This window comes from Nannobrachium achirus (genome assembly GCF_963921795.1).
Source record: "Nannobrachium achirus genome assembly, chromosome: 12".
NCBI classification, from domain to species: Eukaryota; Metazoa; Chordata; class Actinopteri; order Myctophiformes; family Myctophidae; genus Nannobrachium; species Nannobrachium achirus.
Genome location: NC_137832.1, coordinates 56927796 through 56949508, shown reverse-complemented (window position 1 = coordinate 56949508; position 21713 = coordinate 56927796). Strand labels below are relative to the sequence as shown.

The 21713-nt window shown below is 44.7% G+C and overlaps 1 protein-coding gene across 1 annotated transcript in view; it reads right to left on the bottom strand.

The window, feature by feature from the left end:
- The window catches only part of edil3a (EGF-like repeats and discoidin I-like domains 3a), a gene marked incomplete at both ends in the record, with an annotated part of 142800 nt that overhangs the window by 94962 nt on the left and 26125 nt on the right, over positions 1-21713 (bottom strand). Inside the window, one exon of the mRNA XM_080738791.1 lies at positions 10679-10792. Within this exon, the coding sequence (XP_080594917.1) occupies positions 10679-10792 (114 nt within the window). The remainder of the gene's footprint in view (positions 1-10678; positions 10793-21713) is intronic.

Genomic DNA, 21713 nt, shown 5'->3' with positions numbered 1-21713 from the left:
CTCTTGTACGATGAAGGGCAATAAAGACACGTTTAAACATGGAGATGCAAGGTTTCCACCAGGGACGTGCTGGCCATTGGGAAAAGCGGGACAACTCCCGAACGGCCGGTTCATTCCCGGCCGGTCCAGGCCGGCCATTAGGAAAAAAATACAAATAAAATGTCGGCCTTCGTTCCATTTTGGGGGCTGTGCGGCCAACAAAGTAAATCGTCACTGTCGGGCAGAAACCTCGTATCTCCAAGTTTCAAATTTATAATTTTTTTCGCAAAGCAAAGCCCTGCTTCATCATACAAGGCCGTTGCACAAAAGTAGTGAAAACAGCAGATCTACAAGCACACAACGCCTCGCGGTGCGAGGCGTTGTGTGCTTGTAGATCGGCTGTTTTCACTAGTTTAAATCATTTTTAAAATGGTAAATACAAAACAAACGTTTTGGGACATATAAGGTTTCCACCCGACAACGACGAAATATAAAAAAAGAAAAAGAAATGAGGGCCTCTCGAACTATTTTTCCCGGGCTGAATCAGGGGCCCAGCACGTCCCTGGTTTCCACCCAAAAAGAGATGGCCTTTGTTGTGACAGCTTCCCTGTATTGAGAGAGTGCAAACGTCCGTGTGGCGCGCGCACACAGACTTCAAAATTAATCATTCAAACAACTTCCTTCATGGCTGTCGATCACTTCAGGAGTGAAGCCACTGCGGTTTGAAAGAGCGGGAATGGGTGTGAAAATTACTTCTCGACGTCTCTAAACTTTTGCTCGGCCCAGACACGCCGATACTTTCCAATTCCACTGTTTGTCATATTGGAAAGGTTCGCAGATAAGGCAAGTAAACAAGTGAAATGGGTTTCCGCCCGGCTAACTTATAATAATACGATTTATTTCAGAAAAAGACACATGCGAGAGAGATTCTAAACATGGGGCGGATAGTTGCTGACGGGTGCATGTCCAAAACTGTTACTTGTTGTGAAAGTGTTGTCAATTCTAGCTTTTGTTATGACAATACTTTTAGTTAAATGTGTTGATGGATATCATTTTGTACCATTTTTCATTTGTGTCAATATGGATAAAATGCCTATGCCTCTAGAGTCTATGAGCCATGTGTTTTGACTATTTGTTATGGTGTTGTCTGAGCCGTGCGCTACAGAACTCCCGTACCACCATCAATCTGTGTTAGCCTGTTTAACATATTTCTTCTCCTCGAGTTGACCGCCACAAGGTTTTGTAGTTACCAGTAAGACTCCCTAATCGGGAGATAAGCGACCGTCACGTCGCAGACACAAACGATACTTTTACTTAAAGGGGCACTCCACCACTTTTCAACCTATGTTCATATAATTGGTCCTCACTCAAAAATAGCTTTTTTTTTCCTCAGAGGAGGGCTGTGGGCAGGTCAGAAACCCACCGTCTTGTGACATCATTGATTGCCAATCCAGCTTATAGAAACTGCAGGCTTTCTATTCCTGAAAAGTTTGCAATTTTAAAGTGGAAGCCATTGTTCTCGCGATAATAAAAATCTAAATATTTTTTTCAAAAATATTGATTACATTTTTTGGGGGGAAAATGATGATGTCACAAGACGATGGATTCTGAACTTCCCACAGCTCTCCTAGGAGACTTGGACTGAGTAGAAAGAAATTGTGATATTTTATCATGAACATTAATGAGGACCTATTATATGAAGACAGGTTGAAAAGTGGTGAACTACTCCTTTAAGTAAGAAATGTGAGTACTTTTTTCCACCACTGAAAAAGAGGAACCTGTAGGCAGTGAAACACTAATTGAATGTGGCGTTCAAGCTTAATATTATATTGTGTTAACACATGAAGAGATTAGGCCGGTGGTAAAAAAAAAAAAAGAAGAAAAAGATACCTGGAACAGATGCAAGAGCCGTACCTTCAGGTCTCAGATTGTTATCTTGTCTTTCTGGAAATCTCCCAAACGTCCCAAATTGTCTGCCCTGTTATCAGTGGCGGAAAGTAATCCAATTACGTTTACTCGATTACTTTGCAATTTTTATAAGTTTTTATTTTTATTTTGCTGAAGTATGTCTATTTTGGAGCGTCGCATCGTGACGCATTGTGAGCTTGTAGATCGGCTATTTTCCAAAGGGCCGAAATGTCTGTACGGCTGAAGTGGTTCATGTGTGTTTTCTGTTTTGTAATAATAATCAAAATGTACAGAGTAACTAGTAACTAAAATGTTCAAATAATTGTTGTGGAGTAAAAGTAGCCTAGCCTACAATTGCCTCTGAGATGTATGTCATGCTGACAGGTAATGTGCCCGGGACGGACACTGACAAGTGGGTGAGAGTGTCATGATGCTGACTGCTTGTTTATTTTGCTGGCTGGCTTATGTTACTTTGATTTGGTGTTCTTTATGTGTTCTTTGCTTTATTATTTTTGAATTGCAGTGCTTTGGAAGCCAGTTTATAGTGCAGCAGGTCAGCATGGAGGGCTCCACCCCAACTTGGACAGGTGCAGGGCATGAACTAATTATCTGTTGCAGGCTGCTATTGGAGCTGGGCTGGGAGGCCCTCTCTATTTAAAGGCCACTGTTGGAGAGCCAGGGAGTTTTGCTCTAGCCACGACGGTGCGCACACGGACCCCAGCAAGGAGAGAAGAGGAAGGACCTGGCCTCAGGAAGGAACCAACTGAACCCCACTGGACCCCACTGGAAAGGGAAGTACAAACCCATGCATTGCCACTTTACTACTGTACTGTAGTGGATAAGCCCAGGCACAAGTCACTTTGCTGCTGAATTGTAGTGGAGAATCCCTGTCACAAGTCACTTTACTACTGTACTGTAGTGGATAAGCCCAGGCACAAGTCACTTTGCTGCTGAACTGTAGTGGAGAATCTCTGGCACAAGTCACTTTACTACTGTACTGTAGTGGGAAATCCGGGCACAAGTCACTTTGCATGCTGGAATATAAAGGAAGCTAATTGACTCTGCATCTGTCTTCTAACAGTGCGTACTGGATCTGGACTGAAGACATCCCCTTTCCCCCATTGTACATTTGACCCCTGAACAGTGCATTCCCCTGAACATTCAGTTACCGAACTTTCCCTCCTATGCCCAAGCCCCTTATTGGACTGCTCTGCTTTTATTAGTTTTAGGTTGAATAAAAGAACATTGATTTTTGTACTTCTGCCTACTGTGTGGTTTGTGTGGTGCCTCCCCATTTATGGTCACTTTCTCGAACCAGAGCCTTTGGCTTGTTATTGTTCACACTACTGTGTAACAAAATTGGCGTTGTCGGCGTTTTTTGTGACCATTTTATTTGGGGGGGCCACCGGCCATCGCACACCTAATATCTGAGATGCCGGACGATGCTCCTGAACGCCCCACTATGGCCGCTCCCTTTTTCATTGGTGCCCCCTGGGTACCGAAATTCCGTGGCTCAAATGTGTTGTACGAGGACTGGGAGAGTCAGATCGGTGCAATGCTTCGTGCACAGACGTGGTCTGATGAGCAACAGTGTGATTTCGTTTTAAGTGCACTAGAAGGGGAGCCCCGGAGGGAAATCCTTATCCTAGGGAAAGCGGACCGGGATACACCGGGAAAAATCTGTGACCAATTGAAGGGGCTCTATGGGGACAAAATGTCTGCTGGTGCCTTACGTTCTATGTTTTATGATTGCAGGCAGAGACCAGAGGAGTCCATGCGGGCCTATATACTCCGTCTAAGGGAGTTGGGCCAACGGCTTCTAAGTAGAGAGCCACGGGACCGCCGTCTGGCTGAGTTACACCTGCGGGACCAGTTTGTCCTGGGCATCAGGGACGCGGACATCCAACGAAACCTTAGACGGTTGTTAAGGCAAGATGATAACCTCTCATTTGAACAGCTTTGCACAGAAGCTCAGCATTTGGAGGGGGATGGTGTAGACATGTGGTCCAGGGAGCCCGCTTGTGCAGCGGTAAGAGGTGACCTAATTAATCGTGACAAATCTGCTTGGCAAGACCAGTTTAAAGCTGAAGTTTTTTCTGAACTGAAGGAGCAGATTGCAGAGTTGAAGAGGACATTCCGGGAGGAACTGAGACTGGGATTGATGGAGGCCACTGGGCGAACAGGGGGCAACCAATCAGCATCGAGGTCATATGGGAATGAGAGGAGAGGTTATAACCCTGGTCCTAACCACCAAGAAAGGCGCCCTGTAGCTCCCCGTCCTGCCTCGGAACCCAGACGTGGGCCACCTGCTGAGTATCAGAGTCCACCAGACTACCAGTGGGATTCACAGGGACGGCCCATTTGCTGTAAGTGCGGTGCCAGTGGCCACCTAGCCAGGGAATGCAGAGAGGGAGCCTCCAGGTCGGCTTTAAACGAGTAACTCCAGCCACCACGGGCCGTGTGTCTGGAGATGATAAAAGGGGCCCTAACCAAACGCACCAGCAACATCTTGTTGGGGCATGTCGCCAGGTCGACGTTCTGGTTAAAGGCATGAATATCATTGGCCCATGCTGGGACGTTCTTTTTTCCCAGCCACCGGCCCAGATCCAGACGTGGCCACCTGAAGCTGATGTGGCTACTCGACGAGTGTGGGCAGCTGCATTCGATGACTGCAAAAGAATCCGAGCTTCTTGCCCCCGACCACAAAAGGGGACCCTACGACCTGCCTATCGCCACCCAGTGACTGTACCCAGAAACAGTGAGCTGCTGATTTGGGCGAGAACTCCACCTTCTATAAATAATCAATGCGTCCTGATTGAGCCCCTTGAGACTTCGAGCACAGTCAGTGCAGCACGATCCATAGGAACTGCAAAAAGGGGCAGAGTTCCAGTTAGGGTGAGGAATCTGAACCCCTTTCCTGTCACCTTACAACGCTATCAACCCGTTGCTACCTTTTCCACGGAGGCCGTCCAGGTCAAAGAACCAGAAGAGTTGACGTTTGAAGAAACAAGTCCAGGTGTAATGGAGGTCGGGGTGCGCAAGGTGAGCCACGAGGTGGAGACAGAGTTCCTGACCGCAGAGACCTTAATCCACCAGAATGAAGACTTACCTGTAGACGAACAGGAAAAACTGAAGGATCTGCTGACCAGGTGGGGGGACGTCTTTGCTGCTCACGAGGAGGATTTTGGCCGGACGGGGGTAATTAAACATCCCATTCCCACAGCAGGTCAAATTCCTGGGCCACATTGTGAGCAGTGATGGCGTGGCACCCGATCCAGACAAGATTGCCAGTGTACAGAGTTGGCCAGTTCCACAGACCATTTCACAGCTTCGTTCGTTTTTGGGGTTCACTGGATATTTTCGCAGGATGCCTCCCCAGGTGCAACCTACTTCAAGCTTGACATCACCATGCCCAACACCTGAGCAGGCTGAAGTGAGGGCTATACAAGTAGGATGGGACCCTGAACATTGGCGACAGAAACAACAGGGGGATCTCACTCTGCAACGAGTAGCAGAGTACGTGATCCGAGGAACCAAGCCTACCAAGGAGGAAAGGCGCCAGGAGTCAGCGGCGGTGCTCTGTCTCATGAAGCAGTGGCCAAGGAGCGCCGGCCAACGTGGGAGGCCTTCCATGAAAAGAATGGTCACCTTGGGGTTGCAAAAACCTTATCAGTTCTCCGGCGGAGCGTTTACTGGCCCAAAATGGAAAAGGACCTGCTGGCCTGGACTGCTACATGTGAACGATGCATCAGACGCAAAGGTCGCCTTGACGGCTACACTCCGCATTACCTGATGTTCGGGTGGAACGCCCGCCTGCCTGCGGAGGTATCCATGGGCACAGCAAGGATGAGGGAGAGTAACACCACAGACGAATGGGTACAGAAGCACCATGAAAGGTTGTCCAGGGCATTTCGTATGGCTGAAAAAAACACCCAGAAGTCTGGCACTAAGGCAAAAGACAGGTACGATGCTACTGCGAAGGCTACTCCACTGCTCCCAGGAGAGAGGGTATTAGTGCACACCACCCGACGACATGGCCATGGCAAGTTGGCACCACACTGGGAGGACCAGATCCAGGTGGTCGTTGGCCAACCAGATCCTGAAACACCGACCTACCAAATTCGACCAGAGGGCAAGGATGGGCCTATCCGAATAATCCATCGCAACAGATTACGAGTCTGTACTTTCCCATCTTCAGTGACACGTCCTACAGATGATGACCTGCCTGTGAGATGTCCTACAGATGATAACCTGCCAAGGGAAGAAAGTGTTACGGCCACGCAGCAATGGCTAATGCTGTGGAGTCGCACATCTAACAGTCACCCGGTGCCTAACCGACCTGTCCCAGTGGAGGATGAACAGGGCCTGAGGAGATCCAGTCGGGAAAACTTTGGGAAACGGCCTGAACGTTTCCAGCAGTAGAGCGCCCGGGACGGGCATGGAAAAGTGGGTGAGAGTGTCATGCTGACAGGTAATGTGCCCGGGACGGACACTGACAAGTGGGTGAGAGTGTCATGATGCTGACTGCTTGTTTATTTTGCTGGCTGGCTTATGTTACTTTGATTTGGTGTTCTTTATGTGTTCTTTGCTTTATTATTTTTGAATTGCAGTGCTTTGGAAGCCAGTTTATAGTGCAGCAGGTCAGCATGGAGGGCTCCACCCCAACTTGGACAGGTGCAGGGCATGAACTAATTATCTGTTGCAGGCTGCTATTGGAGCTGGGCTGGGAGGCCCTCTCTATTTAAAGGCCACTGTTGGAGAGCCAGGGAGTTTTGCTCTAGCCACGACGGTGCGCACACGGACCCCAGCAAGGAGAGAAGAGGAAGGACCTGGCCTCAGGAAGGAACCAACTGAACCCCACTGGACCCCACTGGAAAGGGAAGTACAAACCCATGCATTGCCACTTTACTACTGTACTGTAGTGGATAAGCCCAGGCACAAGTCACTTTGCTGCTGAATTGTAGTGGAGAATCCCTGTCACAAGTCACTTTACTACTGTACTGTAGTGGATAAGCCCAGGCACAAGTCACTTTGCTGCTGAACTGTAGTGGAGAATCTCTGGCACAAGTCACTTTACTACTGTACTGTAGTGGGAAATCCGGGCACAAGTCACTTTGCATGCTGGAATATAAAGGAAGCTAATTGACTCTGCATCTGTCTTCTAACAGTGCGTACTGGATCTGGACTGAAGACATCCCCTTTCCCCCATTGTACATTTGACCCCTGAACAGTGCATTCCCCTGAACATTCAGTTACCGAACTTTCCCTCCTATGCCCAAGCCCCTTATTGGACTGCTCTGCTTTTATTAGTTTTAGGTTGAATAAAAGAACATTGATTTTTGTACTTCTGCCTACTGTGTGGTTTGTGTGGTGCCTCCCCATTTATGGTCACTTTCTCGAACCAGAGCCTTTGGCTTGTTATTGTTCACACTACTGTGTAACATGTACACCACCACTTTACACCACTGGCCATAGTAGTTACGCTGCTGATTAGTTTTATTACATACTTTATCTATGCGAAAACATCAAATTTTACAAGCTACAATGCGTCTGGTATGCAGTGTGACGCGTCGTGAGCTGCAATTTCCATTTTTCTTTTTAATACATTCTACACCGATACTTTTCCCAGCAGTGCCCTGCTATCACACTTATGTTCCCAGCATCGGTAAACAGCCATCTTTGCCTGCCACCATCATCATCATCCCGGTCCCCTTATTTTCCCCGTTGTCTGGTGTGTAAATGTCATGCGAGTGCTGCGATAAATGCAGCTCTTACAAAACTCTGATCACATGTGTTAACACTGCTGTCAAGAAAAGCGGCCGTAATGACAGGGCGCTGGAGGAGAGCCGGGGTGAGAGTCCACATTATGAATCAGACACGAACAAACACATCGTCGGGCAGATACCTTGTATCTCCATGCTCAGCCTTTTATGTATTTTGTCCCAAGAAATTGCCGATCTATAAGCTTGACAATTTGCGATTTTGTGCTCGAAATGAAAATGTGGTCGAATCCTCCTTCAATCAATGTTCACAGTCACACTATCATTAGCTATAAAAACAAAACAAACAAAAAAATACTTTTTCTACTGAAAATGAAAAGAAAAAAGGTGTGTGTGTGTGTGTGTGTGTGTGTGTGTGTGTGTGTGTGTGTGTGTGTGTGTGTGTGTGTGTGTGTGTGTGTGTGTGTGTGTGTGTGTGTGTGTGTGTGTGTGTGTGTGTGTGTGTGTGTGTGTGCGCGCGCGCACACGTGCGTGGGGGGGAGCGGGTCTGACTGAAACAGACATCAATGTAACTCTGTGCACCTTGTGTTAAGGACCGTATGCACCTTATGTCTGACCTCATGTACATACAGTACACTGTTCAGCTATGCTATGCGTATACTATGTGTAAGATATAGGCCCTATTTGATTGTTTTTCCTTGATTTCTTTTCTCCTTTCTCTCCCTGCCCACTTCTTGATGCCAGTAAACCCTTGTGAATACTGAAAACTCTGTTTTAAACTACTAGGGATATTATGTGGAAGTGATCAAGATTCAACTAGGCCGGTAGGTGGTTCTCAAACTGGGGTCCGGTTCCTCATAAGCAGTGTGCTCAGAGATGCATGGAGTACTGCAATGCCACCAGTACCAATACCATACGAACACTGACTCTGATGCAGGACGTAGTTAAGATGTTCTGAGAACCTCTGCCAGGCAGAAACCTCTTATCGCCATATGCTATTCATTTCATTCTATTTTTCATAAAATGAATGCCCTACATGATCACACAACAGCGTCCAACAAAAGTAGCAAAAGTAGCAGATCCACAAGCTCGAAATGTGTCGCTTCGCACCACGTTTTGAGCTTGTAGATCCGCTTTGGAATTTTGGAACAGTTTTGGACACAATGACCTTTCCACCCCGGACAGAGACGTTTTGCGAAACCGAGCCGTAGTGGATGTGGAATCAAATCCAGAAGCTGTGAAATATGCTACACTAGTAGGTTCAGAGTCCACACATCTGATCAGGGCAGTCGATATAGGCTTGGAAAGAAATTACTCTTCCTTACTTCCCAGGTGTTACCAAATGACCCTACTTAACAAACTCATTGACTGGTTTCATTAAACAACTTCTTTGAGGGTTCCCTGCCAAGCTTTTTTTGGTTTTTCGTACCTTTTAAAGTGGTCACGGCGTGTCCATCATGCACAATGGTGCACAAATCGGGAATATCTCGGGAGTCTTGGGTTGGGGCAGCCAATGAGTTAAGGTCGTGTTCCATTCTTGTCAAACAGAGTCAGCATGCTGACATTGGGACCTCCTGTCCTGTTGCCCTCTTACGGACGGGCGTGTGGCTCTGAGAATGTACACATGGGAACGTTCCATTTGTACACTCTCAGAGTTATGGGGGTCCTTGAAATTAACAGTTTCAGAACAATGTTACAATAAATGGAACAGACAGAGCCTTCAGACAGGGTGGCCGTAGCTGAGTGGTTAGTGAGCCTGCCTGATGTGTCCCTGAGCAAGACCCTTAACCCCTAATAGCTCCCCGAGCGCCTCATATGGCTGCTCACTGCTCCTAATCGTTATAGGATGGGTAAAATGCAGTGAACGTATGTGCAAATGTACTGTGACAAACAAGTCCCCAAGGCGTGGGGCCTATATTATATTATTATATTATTATTGCGACCGTCAGGGAGCAGTTTACTATGAAAACCTCCACCGGCCGTCCGTCCGTTGGTCGGTCGGTCGGTCACACGTCACACGTCACACCTTTGCCCTGCTCATATCTCCGCATCAGTATATAGGGCTTGTATGTTTATTGTATGACATCACGCCACATCATCAGCTGTGGACTCTGTGATGTCATCGTATCGCATCAGTATAGGCTTGTTTGTTTATTGTATGACATCACGCCACATCATCAGCTGTGGACTCTGTGATGTCATCGTATCTCCATATATGGCCATATCCGTATATGGAGATATAAGTCGTCCATGCCCAAGTATGGGCTGGTGAGGTCAGACTTTGTGTGATGCGTAGGTTATCTCCATATATGGAGATTCAACATTCCAGGCAATGCTCTCTTCCCTGGTGAGAATTGCCCCTTTATATAGGGCTTGTTTGTGTATTGTATGACATCACGCCACATCATCAGCTGTGGACTCTGTGATGTCATCGTATCTCCATATATGGCCATCTCCGTATATGGAGATATAAGTCGTCCATGCCCAAGTATGGGCTGGTGAGGTCAGACTTTGTGTGATGCGTATAGGTTATCTCCATATATGGAGATTCAACATTCCAGGTGTAACTATGGCTACCCGTATGACGTGAGAGGTGGAGGTTGTGATATTTGTGGAGATAAGCGACCAACGGTCGCTTATCTCCCGATTAGGGAGTCTTACTGGTTATATTCATTGGAATCATTGTTAACACCTGTGAATGAAATAAGCGAGCGGCCCAAAGTCTTTCCAATATGGCTGCTGTGCAGAGAGGCTTATCATAGAGTTATAATATAGAGGGCGGATTGCCCTGCCCTCACACATTAATTTCAATGAAAGTTGACCACAAGCGCATGAAGCACCCGGAAGTGCCTCTTCTTCCACTCTCAGTCTCAGTGGTTCTGGGGGCTTGGAGCCTATTAGCTTGCAATACCCTGGCTGGCCCACCAGGAGTCACCCAGGCCCACGTGGTTGAGTATGCGGTGCCGCTCACTTCTAGTTCTTGTTAGCGTAAAAGAGAAAAAATAGGGGTTGGAGACAACACTCCCGAGAGAGAGACAAAGGGGGATGAGAGAAGAGACGTCGTCACTTACTGTATTGGCAGTTCCTGCCCATGTACTCTCCCGGGCATTCGCACGAGTAGTTGGCGACCAGATCTGTGCAACTGCCCCCGTTCTTGCAAGGCTCCCGTTCGCATTCGTTCACATCTAGAAGGAGACATGGGAAGAGAAGAAGAAGAAGAAAGAGACACATTCCGTCAGTGGTGGGAGAAGCTACTACAGCAAGCTACTGTTGCAATACCAGCGTATAGAGCAGGGGTTTTCAACAGGGGGCCCTTTTTTATATTAACCACTTGAACCCTAGTGTCCATATCTGAGAATTTTTGCCAAAAATGTCAGATCTACAAGCTCTTGTGAGCTTGTAGATCGGCTATTTTCGGCAAAGAGGTTTGGTGTAGAGGGGAAAAAAGAGCAGACTAAATACATAGTGAAAGGACACGTTTATTAACTAATGACTGTTCAATTGGTTAAATATCTGAAAACACAAGTTGACTGATGAATCAAACATTGAAACTATATGGTATCTATGGGTTGTGGGGGGTCCCTGGCTCATCTCTCTCTTGACTAAGGGGTCCTTGGCCTGAAAACGTTGAAGACCCCTGGTATAGAGGAAGGGGAAAAGAGAAAGAAAACTCTCTTACGGCACGGTCACAAGTTTAATTCTAAAAAGTGCACAAGTATCGGCAGTTGAAAGTGTGAGACCTATTGATTTAGAAGGCATTTTGGAGAATGGTCTTCAGGCCTTAATAACAGGTTCATACATCTGAGAAGTGTACTATGACTATAAAGACTATAAAGCTGTCAAATAATAATGAAAAAAAGTTCAATATTTGCCAACAAGATGTAGCGGAGTTTAGCGAAGTATCAAAAAGAATAAAGAAAAGGGGAAACTTGCACTCCAGCAACAGCGTACTGGAGTCAATGCACTTTCCACCCACCACATTCGTTTCTTTGAAGCAGACACGGTGGCAATTAAGAGCTAGTGCTGCCTCCTCATTAGCATGCATTGGGTGGGAAGCGTCTATTGAATTGTGCCCCCGTTTTTTTTGGTGTGTTGGTGGATTCAAGATGGCTGCACGCAGAGAGAGAGAGAGAGAGAGAGAGAGAGAGAGAGAGAGAGAGAGAGAGAGAGAGAGAGAGAGAGAGAGAGAGAGAGACACAAACTCCGGCTTCTTTTTTTAGCCTAATAAATCAAAGAGGCTCCCTGGGAGGTTGATACTGCGACAACACAGCCCTGTGAGTTTGCTACTGAGGAGAACAATAGGACTTGCTACAGCACTCTCTCCGCACCGCGGGGTTGACGCTTTGGTTGTGGTGATCAGTGGTGGAAAAAGTACTTACATTTTGTACTCTTAATATAGGCCTAAGTATCAATACGGCAACGTAGAAGTACTCTGTTACAAGTAAAAGTCTGGAATTCAAAATATACTTGAGCAAAAGTACAAAAGTATCAAAATATACTTAAAGCACTAAAAAATAAAAGTACAAAAAAAGCAGATCTACAAGCTCACAACGCATCGCATCGGCCATTTTCTTTTTTTTTAAGATTTCTTTTTTGGGCCTTTACTGACAGTTACACTGACAGGAAGTGGGGATTGACACGCAGCAAAGGTCATCGGGATCGGGGGCGCTCCAGATCGGCTATTCTCAAATATCCTATCAGTCTGAAACGGAAACCTGTGTGTTTTTGAAACAATCAGAAGGGCCCAGCCCTGCAGGCCATGGGACGGTAAAATCATGAACGGATTAACGCCTGCGAGTGTCACGATATGAGACAAGTGTTGGACCCAAGTGCAGCTCAAGTTGATCAATGATGATTTATTAACAAACTCAGGATACAAGATGGCATTAACGCAGGACATACAGGGGCAGGGACACACCATGACATCAAACTATAATCTGGCAAGGGAACACTGAACACAGGGAGTTTTAAATAGACACAACTAACACATGATTGGCTACAGCTAAACAAGACACAGGTGTATACATTGCTAATCATTGGACAGGTGAGACAAGACAGGTAGTGGCAAGAAGGCAAAACAGGAAACACTGGAATAACACTACACAATAAAGGTACACACCAGACAGTCCGTGACAGCGAGGGCCCCTGGCCGATCATTTTTTAGGGGCCCACCACCCCCCACCATAACCCCTCCTCCCTCCCGACGCATACTCCAGCTTGGATTTTAAGCCATGATGATCATCTGTGGACCAAGAGAGCATCTGTAGACAACAGGGGCCCACACATTTGTTTTTTGATTGAAATATACATTTAATTTTTGTAAATTGTCATTGACCACGCGGGCAAGTTCCCCCAAGGGCCTCTGAGAGCCAAGGGCCCCTGGCAACGGCCCCACCAGCCCAATGGTTAATACAGCCCTGGGTAAAATCTGACTCACGTGATGCATAATGTTTTTGTCTGTAGCCTCATTGGCCTGCAGCTGCAGGCAGAGGGAGACGGCCAGCGGGTGCAGAATGTTTGTTACCGCGTTGCTTATTATTCTAACCTAATGTTTTCAGATACATATTTTAGTGTGCTGATTAAGTTTACAATGACTAATAGGCCTACAGTACACAGTCTGGACGTCATCCTGAATGACATTCAAAACGGAGTAGCTCTGTAATTAAAATCAGCTGTGTGAATGCGCAGCAATGGGAATCAAACAGGTGAATGTAATCAAGGTTAATGTATGTATATCAAACAGGGTCTTGCTATGTCATCACGCAGCATGTTTTTGTTCACAGGAAACAATTAAGATTTAGCTTTTTATGGAGTTTTGACATTGAAATACACACAAATGGTTTATTTTCTCTTTGTTGGCATCTACTAGTGTTAGGAATGCCCATATGATTACCATGGATATGCTCTAAAGGTGTGAAAAACATATTTCTCATTTCACAAGGTCTTTAATTACTTTGAGAGGGATAACCGTTAAACAGAAGGAAGACTGCATGTTCCTTCCATAAAGGGCGGCGGTTCTCGTAGTGGGGGTCCTTGAGGAGGGGTTGTTTGCAGGGGGGTCCCCCATATTGAGCATATGGATATTTATTTTTATTTTTTTGTACGTAGCTTGACAAATCTTCTCTTATGCTGGTCCCAGGCAGAAGATATTTTCAGATGGGGGTCTGTGGGCCAATTATAGATCGGTTTAGTGGTCCTTGACACGAATGTCAAGGACATCCATGTTTGAGAAGCGTGTAAATGATTGCGCCAGTATCCCCACGAAATAAAGTAGTTCATGAAATTACACTACCGTGATAACAAGATTAAATTAGATTAGAATGCATGGTGTTGTGCAGAGAACCAGATGGAAAACGTTTTAAAATAGTGAAAATAGACGATCTACAAGTTCACAGCGTTGTGAGGGGCCCCTGGGGGTCCCTGGACCCCAGTTTGAAAGAGAGAGAGAGACACACACAGGAGGAAGTAAGTGAGTGCGATTTTCACATTTTCATTTTCACTTTCAGACAAGCATACTGTTGCTTTTCACACCTTAAGGTGGAAGGTTTCACACATGCACGCACACGCACACGTACACACACACACACACACACACACACACACACACACACACACACACACACACACACACACACACACACACACACACAACACACACACACACACAGTGTAAAAGCTTTTTTTCTTTTTACATCATAAATATGTAAAGAAGATGGGAGATCTGGAAAGCTTCGGAAAGTAGAAAGTGATTAAAATAAGGCTGTTGCAGCGGCGCGCATGCAATCCGCCCGAGATATGATCTGCGATATCCATTCGCCTAAACACACCGGTAATACCTCAGAATAATATCTCCTTATTTCTGATTCCCCCCCTGCGCCGCCCCGGCGAGATATATACTCCAAGCTCTTCAAATAACCGCCGGCGAATTATACCACGACAAGAGGTGAGGATCAACTTAAGCAGCACATAGTTAGAGCTTCCATCAAGAAAATGCAGATCGCTGAGTAAAAAGAATTATAATACAAAATCAGCAGAGAAAATAAGAAGTCCCCCGTAAGCAGTTGTGGCTGCCGGTTGGACACCTTGTACAGTATGTCCAAACAGTTACTTTTCAGGAAATGGAGAAAGAAAGAGAACCTGTTTTCCTGTGGATCCAATGTAGTTATTATTTAGTCACAATTCTTTGGTGGGAATTATCCCTGCTCTGAGTATCTGACATAACTGTGATGTCACCTGTGATGTCACAGTGATGTGTCAGGGGAACACGCATACACGTTACACATAATACGGACAAGCTGTGCCAGTTCCATCCATCCATCTTCAACCGCTTATCCGGAATCGGGTCACAGAGGTAACAGTTCCAACTGAGACCTCCAGATTTCCTTATCCTGAGCAACTTCCTCCACTCCCTCAGGGAGTATACCGAGGCGTTCCCAAGCCATTTTGGAGATATAATCCCTCCATCTGGTCTTTGGTCTGCCACGGGGTCTCCTCCCAGTGGGACGTGCATCGAGGACCTTCCTAGGAAGGCGCTCGAGGGGCATCCGTACTAGATGCCCGAACCACCTAAGCTGACTCCTTGCCAGTTCTGACAGTAAACTGTCATCACTGTGATGTCACCTGTGATGTCACAGTGATGTGTCAGGGGAACCACAGTGTCAGGCATTGTCCCTGCTCTGAGATATTGGATATCACTGTAGAGTGTAGATGTCACCTGTGATGTCACCAGTGATGTCACAGTGATGTGTCAGGGCAACACGTATAGGCCTACACGAGATAAGAGGTTTCTGCCTGACAGTGATGATACATATTATTTTACCCACCCCTGCCAGTCCTATAGGAGGAATTACCCCCGGGCCGCCGGCATCCGACGAGAGTCTGCCACCCTGGCCCTGGCAGGGTCAGCCCAGAAACATGACGGTCACATCCTGCATGACACCGCGATGACAGCGGCACTTCCAAATGACACCAGTCCTGTCATCCCTACAATGAAGCGGCACGAGAGATGCTCCGTTCCATCCCAGAGGACCTGTCTTATTAATGCCAGTTAGTGGGAGACGGCTTCAAAAGGAGACGTTGTGCTACACCATCGATGATGGACACTGCTGAAGCGCCTGCGCACTGGGGTCGGCCGCTTCAAATTCATTCATGAAGACGTGGAGCACGGCAGACTGCCAAACATATCATTACCACCTGCCCCCTACACAGACCACGCCCAGTGGAACATATAATTACCACCTGCTCCTACACACACACACACACACACACACACCCCCATTAGAAGAACATAAATGACCACCTGACCCCTACGCAGGCCACACTCTGAAGAGCATATCCTGCCCCCCACAGTGTACAGACTAACTTCAGTGTGACGTCTTACTGCTTGGACGTAATACAACATTCTAAGTAGGGATGGGACGATATGAAAATATCATGTCACAATTATTGTGACAAAAGAAATCGCGATTTACGATATCGAAATAATCAAAATGCATTGTCCTGGGGTGGAACATTTGCCGAAAAATTTCAGATCTACAAGCTCACAATGCGTCACAACGCGATGCGCTGTGAGCTTGTGGATCAGCTATTTTTTGGTTAAGACATTTGATAGAATATTTTGGGCAAAGACATTTGATAGAGAGTGAAAAAGACTGTATCAAGTATGTATATTATAAGTACCTTTTACCAATTATAGAGGGTTTTTACCAGCAAATAAAAGGTAAATTGATCCCAGTGTATGATGGAGGACGATATCACGATAAATTAAATCTCCACGATACGATTATCTTGAGTGTTTTTTTATCATGATAAATGATAATATTGCTTATCGTCCCATCCCTAATTCTAACATGTTGCTAAACGTGCTAACATGCAGTTTGCTTTATTCATGAGATATACTGTGATCGTGCGTCCATGCGTGTGTGTGTGTGTGTGTGTGTGTGTGTGTGTGTGTGTGTGTGTGTGTGTGTGTGTGTGTGTGTCTGTGTGTGTGTGTGTGTGTGTGTGTGTGTGTGTGTGTGTGTGTGTGTGTGTGTGTGTGTGTGTGTGTGTGTGTGTGTGTGCAATACGTGCTTGTGTGGATGTACCTATGTCTGCACACAGCTTTCAAAAGCACTCATTCCAAATATCTCCACAAAATCTCTAACTCCATATCAGACAATAGCTGCATGGGCTATGTATATATATATAGAACATGATAGGAGCTCTCTGATATCTGCTGTGTGGTATATGATACTGTATTATGATATGATCTGCCGTATGGCATATGATAACGCTAAAGACTGAGAGAGGGAGAGGATCTAAATCTATCCAGTGTGGAAGTGATCAAACATAAAAGAAAGCACGCTATCATCCTGTAACTCAAGTCGATAGAGCGCAATCGCAATCTTCGTGGTTTCCACGCCTCGTCGTATGAGTAGCATGGCTTGGTTAACTGAGACGTGCGATAAGTAGGTCGACGGTTCATTGTCTCCTCATTGTTGTATCTTGTGTACAAGTTCATAAGAGTTCAGTCAGATACTGTAACTCACAAATAGATTGAGACCAATAATAGCTTGAGAACATTTTATTTATAATAAAGAAAGTACAAAGTGTGAATGTTATATTTGACCTTGGTGTTCAGGCTCTGCTAATACTACATTACTCCCTGCTCAGCACATTAGAAGACAGCCATTTAAAAGCAGGGAGATATTCTATAGTATAGTATATATCTACAACAAACCTCCCCCCATGGGGATGCATTTGGGTCCCCATCCAGAATCAATGGGGTAAATGTACTATAATAAATCAAATGTCTTAGGAATGCAAAAAAAAAAGATATTATTTAACTCAAGTCACCATGGCATGAGTAATCAATAGAAACACAGTCATTTTGGGGGTGAACTACTTCTTTAAGTTGTTAATGTATGTTATGTATTAATCCGCAAAGTAAATGGTATCTAAAGCTGTCAAATAATCATAGGGGAGTAAATACCTGCCTCTGAGACGTGGTGGAGTAGAAGTATTACAAACACCAGTAAGACTAGATAAGCGACCGTAGGTCACTTATCTTCACAAATAGGGCAAAAATTTGTTTTGCCATAATCTTCCTGATCCATGTTGATGACATGAGTGTAGTGATTTTCGTGATTTTAGGGCAAAATCTGTAGGAGCAGTGTCCAAAAATGTGTTTTTAAAAATCGGCCTGGAGGTGGCGCTATATGGGAGAGATTCATGTTGATGGGATGAGTGTAGACATACTGTGTACCGATTTGCGTGATTTTAGGGCAAAAATTGTTGGAGCAGTGTCCAAAAATGTGTTTTGCAAGAATCGGCCTCATGGTGGCGCTAGAAGAGGGCCATGTGAGAAATGAGGGGTGGGGTGTCCGCGCCGCCAAGGCGGACGAATAGGTACCGGCCCCGGCTGTCCCGGTCGCTCCTAGCCGGAGTTACGGCATTTTATGTGAGCTGCAGTGTAGGGGGTCCTCCACTGGGGGCGCCACCACTTTTGCATCCGTTCTGGAGCACCAGGAGTCGGTGGTCCCCGGGAATTCCCCGTGAGCAGCCCCGTTGGGGTGGTCATTTGGTCAGTTTAGCACATTTGGTCATTTTTTACATCTGGGGGTCCCCCAGGGACCTGGGGGTCCCTGGAGCTCCGGGGGTCCTTGGAGGTTGTAGTTTGGCAGGTAAGGAGTGTGTGTGCAAAATTTGGCATGGATCGGGCAACGGTTGCGGAGATATGAGCAGGGCAAGAGTGTGACGTGTGACGGACTGACTCACTCACGGACAGCCTGTGGAGGTTTTGATAGTAAATGCGACCTACGGTCGCAATAAATGAAATAAAATAAAATAAAATGTAATGTAATACTCAAGTAAAGTTCCACTTCTGGTTATGGTCATGAGAGGTGGACAGCTATTACCCCCAGCCACTGCAAAACTTTAATAAAACCTTAAGATAAAACAATATAGGCCTATATAAAAAAGAAAGAAACAATGGAGGGGAAAGAAAATCAATGTACTAGTGAAACAGTGCAGATAGAAAGTGGAACACAAAAACTGGGACTTTATACAGGCTGGTGAAGTCTAGCCTGCATGGTCTGTGTCACAGACAAACCACTGTCAGCTCATCTTTCATCAGGAAACAACTAGAGGTGTGCAAAGTAACTAATGCAAGTAGCCTACATTTACTTACTTATTATTATGTAAATTATTCATTACTCTATACTTCTACTCCACTCCACACTACAACTCAGAGGCAAAGATTGTATTTTTCTTGACAGTTTTAGATACTAGTTACTTGGAAGATTTTGATAATATATACATGAATCAATGAAGACCTATTTTACATCTTGTCTAACTGAAAATTGCAAACCTACAAGCTCAAAATGTGTCACATCACGGCATGTTGTGAGCTTGTAGATGTGCTATTTTTGAAAGATGTTGATGCATTTTTTAGATATGAATGTCTGCATGATGCCTCATGTTTGTCAAACTAAGGACCCCTTAGCTGAGCCAGGAAAGCAGGGACCCCCACATCGCATGGAATTGTGTAGTTTTTTTTTGTTTTTCTTTTTAGTTTTTTTTTTGTGAGAAAAGAATGTGCATGTCTGTGTGTCATTGTATGCATCTATCTGCCAGCATATCTTTAAATCATGACAATTATACACATTGTGCTGCAGCTGTACCATAATGATATCTCTGCTGTCGGGTTAGAAACCTTGTATGTCCAAAAAAAAAAGAAAAAAAAAAATATATATATATATACTGTGTGTATATATATATATATATATATATATATATATATATATATATATATATATATATATACTGTGTGTATATATATATATATATATATATATATATATATATATATATATATAATTTAGTCGCAAGCTCTTTCTTGATACTTTCCATTGGTTCAACATTTATAATAAAACCCGTCGACACATACAAAAGTTGAAATACCGTAAGGAGATACAAGGTTTTTGCCCGGCAGAAACCTGTCGTTATGCAAAAGGGGCCGGCATGAGACTGGGATGCTCTCAGTTCCGGAACCTTGTCTCGTACTGACAGGACATATTGTCTGCAGAATATGAGCAAATAAGCACCTGTCACAAGGTCCACATGCAGGTGACAGGCAGTGTTGTAAAGTAATTAAGTACATTTACTCAAGTACTGTAGTTAAGCAAAATTTGTATTGTTTTTTACTTTCATAATTTTTACTTACATGATAAATTATTTCCAGTTTTTACTTTTTTTTTTTTTTTTTTTACTCCTACTCCAATACATCTCAGAGGCAAATATTGTACTTTTACTCCACTAGAATAATTTGAAAACATTAATTGTCACTTTGTAGATTTAGATAATTATTTCAAAACCAAAACGTACACTTCAGCCCTGTATTAATTTCGGCCATTTTAAAATTACTGATTTATACAAGCTCACAATGCGTTGCATCGCTTGAAGATCTGCTATTTTCAAAAGATTTGTATACGATTTTGTTTTATTTTATATTGCCATACTCTGCCATACAAATTGGACAAAATTACTGCATAAATGCATTCACAGAGGCAGTTACACAACAGAGCTCAAACTAATCTGATTTGAGATAATCTTAATACTGCAATGGCTTTAAAACAATAGTAAATCCCTCCCTACATTATAATATATTGTAAAACAAAAAGAAAAACGTTAATTGCCATTTTGAGTGGAACTTTCAAAAGTGAGATTAATTAATTGTTAAGTCACCTGTCAGTCCTCAGGGGTTGTATGATATCAAGTGAATGGACCTCCATACCGCTATCATCAGTAGCGGGGACCGGGGACCCCTAGGGGTCCTTGCAGGGGTTCCAGGGGGTCCCCAGCAAAATGAGTTGATATAGCATCAAAATCCAGGTCTTTTACTTGTATTGCTACTTTTACTTAAAGGCTTAGTATGTAACTTTGCCCTGTATTTTCATAACAAATCTATGTATAATATACCTTATTACTAGTAAGACGCCTCAGGGCGACAAACGAGGTTGTGCCACAGTGATGTGGACATCAGGGATGTGGACATCAGAGTTGTGGACCTCGGGATCTCCATATATGGACATAAAAGGGATTCGTTACCCTGGCTTTAGGGATCTCCATATCTCCATATATGGGCATAAAAGGGATTTGTTCCCCCCGGCATCACAGAGATCTCTTTAACAGGGCATCATTAATATTGATGACATCAGGATAAAAGAGATTCTGTTAGTGTGACCTCACAGTGAAGCCAGAGTGTGATGTCAGAGCGGCAAACCCATTCTGTTATCAGAATCCTGTTATTAGAATGCACCTTTGACCTTAACCCTAAAGGAACCTTTATGACCGAGGTCAGTAAATACCATCACTCCTGTACCATCTCTGAGCTAGGTTACAGGTGCAGACTATTTGCTTTTATATTTGGCAGACATACCCACAGACTGGTTGTGAGAGGGTTGAGGGTTTCAACAACTTGGGATGCCCAAAAAGGAGGCATAAAGAAAGGCTATAGCAAAGTAATTGTGCTCTGCTATAATTGGCAGCCGCCACCTATGGTGGAGAGTCAGACACGCTGTTACTTATACCCACAGAGCACTGAGTGATATGCTAATATTGTATCATGAAGACATATGCCATGATTTTGTGAATGTAACCATAACTGGTATAACTTATATATGCAGACCACCATCTGGAAGGGACATTCCTTAACAAGGCGCTAAAGTACAAACGCCTTGAGGATGCTATTATACAGCTTGGTTACAAATGTGAACTGCTTCATGTGCTCATATTTGGAAGGCTCTATAATGTCCATAAATTAGATTAGCAGGAATGCTCAAGCCATGTGCTAATAAGGCAGTAAGTAGCTAAATTCTGTTCAGTGTCCGTGATAACTGGCAGTCGCCATATATGGACGATGCGTCCTGCACGTGATATGTACCCTAAAATACTTGTTGTTCAGCTTCCAGCAGCTTCCAGCAGCTTTCAGCAGTTATGTGCATTTACTATTGTTTGTATTCAAGAATTGTTAAACGTGAACATGTGAGTTTGTGTTCAAGAATTGTTAAACGTGTGTGTGTGTGTGTGTGTGTGTGTGTGTGTGTGTGTGTGTGTGTGTGTGTG